The sequence below is a fragment of the Phalangium opilio genome, unplaced genomic scaffold (genome assembly GCF_054372755.1).
Source record: "Phalangium opilio isolate 3A_F unplaced genomic scaffold, DU_Popi_V2 ptg000032l_1, whole genome shotgun sequence".
Taxonomy (NCBI): domain Eukaryota; kingdom Metazoa; phylum Arthropoda; class Arachnida; order Opiliones; family Phalangiidae; genus Phalangium; species Phalangium opilio.
This window is the reverse complement of record NW_028324159.1, coordinates 2,527,164-2,534,942: the sequence shown is the minus strand read 5'-3', so window position 1 is coordinate 2,534,942 and position 7,779 is coordinate 2,527,164. Positions and strand designations below refer to the sequence as shown.

General features: G+C 41.4%; 1 protein-coding gene across 1 annotated transcript; it reads right to left on the bottom strand.

The window, feature by feature from the left end:
* Window positions 1-1,735: 1,735 nt before the first annotated feature.
* LOC149685267 (uncharacterized) lies at window positions 1,736-6,139 on the bottom strand. The gene is made up of 4 exons (XM_089870988.1): window positions 5,300-6,139; window positions 3,523-5,238; window positions 2,748-3,467; window positions 1,736-2,701 (listed from the first exon to the last, which is right to left on the bottom strand). The coding sequence occupies exons 1-4, from the start codon at window positions 6,137-6,139 to the stop codon at window positions 1,736-1,738; spliced, it is 4,242 nt and encodes a 1,413-aa protein (XP_089727114.1).
* Between the last annotated feature and the right edge of the window lie 1,640 nt (window positions 6,140-7,779).

Here is a 7,779-nt window from a genome sequence, read left to right as displayed (position 1 = left end):
CCGTCCGGCAGCTTAGTAATATAAATATTTTACGTTGTTGAGAAAACAAATAATACCAAAAAAATCAAAAATCTATAGCGATAAATAGTAAGTACTTTCCGTATAAGTGACTTTCACGGAAAAAAAACTAACATAAAAATCAAGGTTGGGATGGGGTCGTGGGGTTTTACTTTTTAGGGAAAAATTTTACTTTTTAGTGAAAAAGTCACACGATATCAGCCCTTCATCTCTAAATACTAAATATTAGATTCAATGATAACAGTACATTTCTTACTGAACATGTATTTAAAACCGAGGACTCTGACATCTCCAATTTCTACACAAAATCTGACATTTTTCAATGAGAGTAAATAATTTCAATCTTTCATGGTCCTGTCGTGGCGAAAGGTTCCGGAAGTTAAAAGACAGTAAAACTTAAGTAGTTACGTAACTTTAGGTTGTTGCATTTACGTGGGAGAGCGTTAGGTGAGAGTCCCAGGTTCGAAAGAAGGGTGTATAGGGTGAATAAAAAACTCTTAGTTCCATTACCAAACTGAATTTTATTTAAACAAAAAACTTAAAGTTAAATTTAATTGGGGATGCGTAAATCGGAGATCAAGAATTCCAAGTTTTTGGGTGCGGTCGGAGGTCGCCCAAAACGGCACATTTTTGTTCGCCACCCTAAAAAATAGATAGCTTAAAACGGCACACTTTCCGACAACCAAAAACGGCACACTTTGAAAAATAAAATAAATTTTTTATTTGGTCTTGGATTATGGTTTACAATTTAAAATTTTTAAACCTGTGTCCTAGCACTTTAATATATTCTTGTACATCGATTTCCCTATTTTTTAGCAATAAATATTTTTCTTCGAGAAAAGCTTCTCTCTCTCGGTCTCTTTTTCTTTTAATTTTTTTAGCGCCACTTATTTTTTCTTTTTTCTTTAAGTCTGTCGTTATCTGAATCTCTATTAAAACTGTAATTAAAAGCAAAACGTTTCGATGTGACTTATAAAATTCTTTGCTTTGCTGGAGATGGTAATTTTCGGCCCCATTTGTAGTTCTTGGGTTGCCGTCTGGAGTTGATGCCCACAATGAAGGCGTAAAATGCTCTGTCTCTATTAAATTGGTCAAATATAAAGCACTGGCCACCCTTATTACTAGCAATTAATTTGAAGTCCATTTTTCTAGTCTATCGGCTAACAACTTGTCCAAATGAGGCTATAAAAATATGACGTTTTGGGCTACAGTAAACAATCAGATTTCAGAAAACCTACGAAAAAAATGTGCCGTTTTTGGTTACAAAAAATGTGCCATTTTAGGCCAACATTTTTTAATAATGTGCCGTTTTGGGAAACCTCGGTGCGGTCACTCAGGAATGAAGTTTAAAAGCGTCTTGAAGTGCCGATGGAAAATCTCGAACTACTGATCGGAATTTGTTATTTTTCTCTCTTGGGGTAAATTTTCTAGGTGGTGTACCGAATAACACATATTTTAGGAGGGGTTAAAAAATTGGTTTCTGCGTGAATTTAAGAAGGGGACGAGAATTTTGACAAAGGTATAGAGGTACGGTCGGTACGGTACATGTGTATAGAGAGGGCTTGTAACTAAAGGGTTCAAAGAATTTTATAAAAAGTGAGAAATGTTTAAGGGGACATTCATACATTCAAAAATATTCATCAAATTATATAAAAAATATAAAGAAATTGAAAAACGTTGAACTTAATTCCACACTCCCCGCCCTTGAACGTGAAGTTCAAGAGAGTTCCAAGTTATAAAGTAGTTGAATGGGTCTCTTGAGTTGTGTCCCGTTGGGAAGACGAAGTAGACAAGAGCGGATTATGCCGTCACGTCCCTTGAAGGTTTCGGTGACCATCGCTATGCGCCAAAGAAGTCGAGGAACCTTGGCTTCCTCGATGAGGACTATGTCATCTGGTTTTAGTTCTCTTGTAGGATGGCACTTGGGGCTATGATGAGCAGAACGGAGCTCGAGCAAATAATCCTTCTTCCAACGGTTCCAAAATTGATCTAGCAGAGACTGGCGGTATTTCAAACGTTTGATTATACCTTCTCGATTGGCAGAGGGTAGGTCACTTTCCTTGTAAATTCGAGATGGAAGGGATGTGAGACGTTCTCCCACTAGAAAGTGAGCCGGAGTTAATGGGACTGGCTCCCCCGCGTCTTGGTACTCGTAGGTGATGGGCCGAGAGTTTATAATTGCTTCGACTTCAGCGAGAATCGTCATCAATTCTTCTTGGTCTAGACGGGCTTTACCCATGATCTTGCGAAGTGCAATTTTGACGCTGCGAACGAGTCGTTCCCAAAAGCCGCCCCACCAGGCGGCTCGTTCTACAATGTAGCTCCAGGAAATTCGTAGTGTTCCGAAAAATTTCAAGACTTCAGGGCTGCGTATGTTGGCAAATAGCTCTTTTAAATCGATGTCTGCACGCTTGAAAGTTTTCGCATTGTCTGAGTAAATTTGACTGACAATGCCACGACGAGCAATAAACCGACGGAAGGAGAGCAAGATCTTATCGGCAGACATGTCGGAAACTAGGTCCAAATGGACGGCTCTAGTTACCGCGCAGGTGTAAAGAGCGATGTAGCATTTGGCTCCCTTGCCGAAATGGTTGTGCGACTGTTGTTCTTGAAGATGGCAGTGGGGCCATTTTTGCCACGCACGGTTTGATTCGGAATCTTTTACATCGATTGCAGTCGTTAACTACGCGTTTTATGAGTTGACGAGCCTTCAAAATCCAAAAATGTACTCTGACTTCCACTAGAGTATCGTTGACTCCAGCGCAATGTAGTCGTTGATGTTGATCTTTCAAGATTAATTCAGATAATTGATGTTTTGGATCCAATACCCAAGGATGTCTTTCCCTGTAGGTCAGGTTAGATCCAGTTATACGTCCTCCGACGCAGATGAGATTGGATTCGTCGAATACTGGGCTCAAGGTTAAAAGTTTGGAGTTATTCGGAATATTAAGGCCTTCGTTTAAAGCAGCCATTTCTTTTGGAAAGCTTTCCTGTCGAGCTTGGCGTATCCAATAGTTTTCGGCTTGGTTAATTTCCTCTGTAGTCAATTGGCCTTTTCTTTTTGCCGTTACATTTCGAGCGTTGTGAGCGAAGCGGCGGATCCAACCATTTACTCGATAAACCTTACTGAGAGTGCTATACTTCACAAGCTCTAAAAGTGGTTCTGGTGGCGAGGTAACTGCGGTAATTATAGTGCTCACGGAACGTAAAGCGGTTCTTAATTCGTGGATTAAATCGTCCGCTGGTACTTGTTCTTCAAGATTGTCATCGTTGATGGGTTCTGCTAAAGGCTTAGCTAACCATTCTGGGCCTTTCCACCACCGAGAAGAAGTTGCAAGGTTGTTGACTGTAATTCCACGTGTGGGAATGTCTGCTGGGTTGCCTGTCCCTTTGCAGTGTCTCCATTGGGACGGTTCCGTTAATGATTGGATTTCACGAACGCGAAGTAGCTGCGTTTCCCAGAGTCCAACTCAATGTTATGGTGGAATCAGTCCAAAGAGTTACTCTACTTGGAGTGGTGGACAAATTGTTTGTTAGTGTTTTTACTAGTCTGGCTCCCAGAACTCCTCCCATCAGTTCAAGGCGAGGCAATGACAATGCTAGACCAGGAACTGTTCGATTTTCTATTAGTTTGTTCTTTCCGTTGGAATTTTGTTTTTGTAGTGGTGTGACGCGCGTTTTTGAGGCGACCAAACATGTTCCAAAGGTATCTTTGCTGATTGAATAGCGAAAGTAAGCGGCTGTCGCATAGGCTTTCTCGCTGGCATCGACGAAGCAATGTAGCTCATAGGAAGGAGGGCTGTCTTTTTCAAGATCAATAAAATAATACCGAGGGATGTGGATTTGGCTAAGTTTCTTTATCTCTTCACACCAAGTATTGAATTTGTGAGCCATATCCGATGGTAAATCAGAGTCCCAAGGAATATTCAGACGCCAAAGGTCTTGAAATAATACCTTTGCGCGAATGGTGAACGGTGCTAAGAGACCCAAAGGGTCGAAAATACGGGCCACTGCCTTGAGCACCCATCGCTTGGAAGGATTTCGGTCTGCTATGTATTGTGACAAGAGTTGAACTTCGTAGAAAATAGAATCGGTCTGAATATTCCAAGAAAGACCCAAAACTTTCTCAGCTTCGGTGTTTGTGAGAGAATGTTGACAGGTTGTCTCGTTTTCCATTCCCAAAAGTTGCCTCAATTCAGAGGAGTTGCTATTCCATTTTCTAAGATTCATACCTGCACCTTTCATGACGTTGGTGGCGTCCTTCACCAGGTGATATGCCTCCTCAACATCATCTGCTCCAGCAACTACGTCGTCAACGTAACGTCCGTTTTTCAGAATGAGACAGGTTAATGGGTTTTCCAATTCGTAAGACTTTAGATGGTACAGAATCGTAACCATTAACAAGAAGGGACTGCAATTCCGGCCAAATGGCAGTCTAGCAAAGCGGTACGTCTTTAGAGGTTGGTGTACGGGCTCATTTACATCGTTGACCCATAGAAATCGAAGGGCATCTCGGTCCGGGATGTTAATGCCAATTTGAAGAAATGCCTTTTCTATATCTCCGGTTAACGCGTACCTTTTTTCTCTAAACCGGATCAAGACTTTTAGAAGTTCGGCATTTAGATTGGGTCCTGTTTCGAGACAGTCATTCAAAGAGGGTCTGCCTTTCGCATGTGATGAAGCGTCGTAGACTATACGGATTTTTGTGGTGTCGCGGTTTTCTCGAACGACAGAACGATGAGGCAGATAAAAGACCATTTCGCCGTCTTGGGAATTGAAGTCAACTGATTCTATTATGCCTTCCTGTAGTTGCTCTTTGATAATCGTGTCGTTGGCGACGAAATGTTCTGGTCTTTGTTTCAGTTTTTGGACAAGATTTCTGGTGCGTTTCGTCGCTACTTCAAGGTTGTCTCCAAGTTGGTCACGGTTAGATTTCCATGGTAATGATACACTGTATCGTCCTTCGTGATAGCACACAGTATCGTTAAAGTGTTGGAGGATGGTGCTATCGACCATTGGATTCTCATTCTCTGGTTGAATTCCGATGGCGTCCAAGTCCCAAAATTTCTCGACCTGGGTATTCAAATGAATATCTTCTTCTTCTGACAGAGTGGTCAATACTGCAATCGTGTGCACGCCTACTGAGATTGGAGGGGCCTGAGTGGTTCCATTAATTATCCATCCAAAGGTAGAGTCGAAGGCTACAAGAGCTTTACCCAACTTAATAGGGCCTTCCAGATAAAATGTCCCAGATGTAGTCAGAGCCAAGGAGGATTTGTACTGCGAAGTTTTCTCTGACTTCAGAGGCGTTAGGTACCGGTGGGTCCGCTATTTGCATGCCTCGTCGGTTCATTTCGTTAATGATTTCAGCAGTTGGCGTTGAGAATACAGGGCCACTGATTTCGGGCGTTTCGATGGCTTCTACGACAATAGATTTAGAAGGGTTGTAGACGTTTGTCATCGTCATTCGAACTCTACGCCGGGTTGTTCGGTAGGGTAGAGCTGAGCCAAAGCGATAGACGTCAAGCGTTTCTTGGCCTATGACTTCCAAATTGAGTTGTCGTGAAAAATCTCTTATGTAAGTAAGGTGGCTTCCATTGTCCAGAACGCAACGCGCTGTAGCCTTTTTATCGTCCTTATTGGAAATGTACGCTTGAGCGGTTTGGAGTAAAACTAGTTCCTTTTTAACTTCTGGCGTTTCCGCTGGATTTGTTGCTACGATGCTAGGTATCAAAGCGTTTGACACTGGAGTCGTAGAATTTTGGCTCGCTGGCGAAGTAGAACTTTCGGTGCAGTCGCAAAGAGAAGTATGGTGGTGTTTACCACATTTTCTGCAGCTTTTGTTCTTAATCGGGCAATGTCTTGCTTGGTGGCGTTGACGAAGACAAATAGTGCAACGATTTTTCTGCCTTACTATGTTCCAACGTTCCTGAGAAGTTAATCGCGTGCACTCACTTGGATAATGAGTGTTCTCTTCGCAATAGAGGCAATACTTGTTGGTAGTCCCTACATTCAAATTGGCGGCGCTAAAGGGTCTTTGACTACGATGCGGTTCATTCCTTGGTAGCGCGTGTCTTGACTGAGCGTGTGACTGAGAGTGAGATGGTCTCGATTGCGTCATTTCGGAGTTACTTCACTGTACCGATAGTGTTCTCTCTCTACTCGAAATTTCCTTTTGTAGATGTTCCAAGAGTTTATTTACGTCCCATTGAGTAGTGTCTGTTCTTTCTCGATTAAAAGACAATGCAAGATCTTGTGGAAGTAATTTCAAGATGATTAGAGATAGAAGAATGCCGTAGTGTTGTGTTACTACGCCTAATGATTGTAAGCTTCTTATCTCCACCTCCAAGCTGTCATAAAGCTTTCTCAAACTAGCAATATCACTTGACCTTTTAACGGCGGTTAAGTTCAAGAAATTGTTCAAATGTGCAATGATAATTAAGTCTTTTTGACCGAATCTGTCCTTTAAGATGGTGACTGCGGCGTCATAATTTTCTGCAGATAGGGCTAAACCTGCCAAGGATCGCTCAGCTGCGTCCTCAAGGAATGATTTAAGATAAGAAAATTTGTCTGACTTGTTTATGTTCTTGTTGTTATGAACGGAAGACTCATATTGACTCCAAAAATTGGTCCATTTCGAAATAGTGCCGTCAAATTTGGCGATTTCCAACGTAGGTAGTTTAATCATAGGCATGCTTGAAGTAATAGATGTCTCACTTGTATTTCCAGTATTGTAAGCGCGATCTTGTCTGGTTGCTTCTAGGCGTTCCTCTCGTAGTATCTCTAATTTATACTCGGAGCGAGAAAGAGCGCGTGTAATGTCATCTGAATATTTTTCAACGCTTTCAAGTTCGGCTTCGTATGAGGGGTCATCTACTGGTGTGAGTTCTTGCGGCGTCCAAATTCTGGAGTTGTTGCAATTTAAGTGGAAATTGTGATATCGCGTCTTAAAAGATAATTGGATTCGGTTGTTCTCGCGCCACCTACGCGTCGACCGCATTCACGAGTCTAGTTACCGAAGCGCGTATTGGCTGGCGTTTTTTCACTAATTTTGTACGGTTATCCATTGTTCTTGCGTTAACTCAGTAATTTGATAATTCACGAACCCGTAATTCACCTTCTGTCCCGGGTTTCGGCAACAAAAGTGTCGTGGCGAAAGGTTCCGGAAGTTTTTGGGTGCGGTCACTCAGGAATGAAGTTTTAAATTGTCTTGAAGTGCCGATGGAAAATCTCGAACTACTGATCGGAATTTGTTATTTTTCTCTCTTGGGGTAAATTTTCTAGGTGGTGTACCGAATAACACATATTTTAGGAGGGGTTAAAAAATTGATTTCTGCGTGAATTTTAGAAGGGGACGAGAATTTTGACAAAGGTATAGAGGTACGGTCGGTACGGTACATGTGTATGGAGAGGGCTTGTAACTAAAGGGTTCAAAGAATTTTATAAAAAGTGAGAAATGTTTAAGGGGACATTCATACATTCAAAAATATTCATCAAATTATATAAAAAATATAAAGAAATTGAAAAACGTTGAACTTAATTCAACAGGTCCCATGCCCATCAAACTAAGAAGCTTGACAAGGAAAATTACGCTTCGTTATATTAAATTTTATACATGCTGCTGCATGATGAATAAGAGACAATAATTCTTACTTGCGCTTTCCATTTCATTTTCTTCTGTGTTATTATTCAAAACATATCCTACAAAACTCATAGAAATTAAATTATTAGTATAGGTCGTTTACAGACATGGAGGATTCA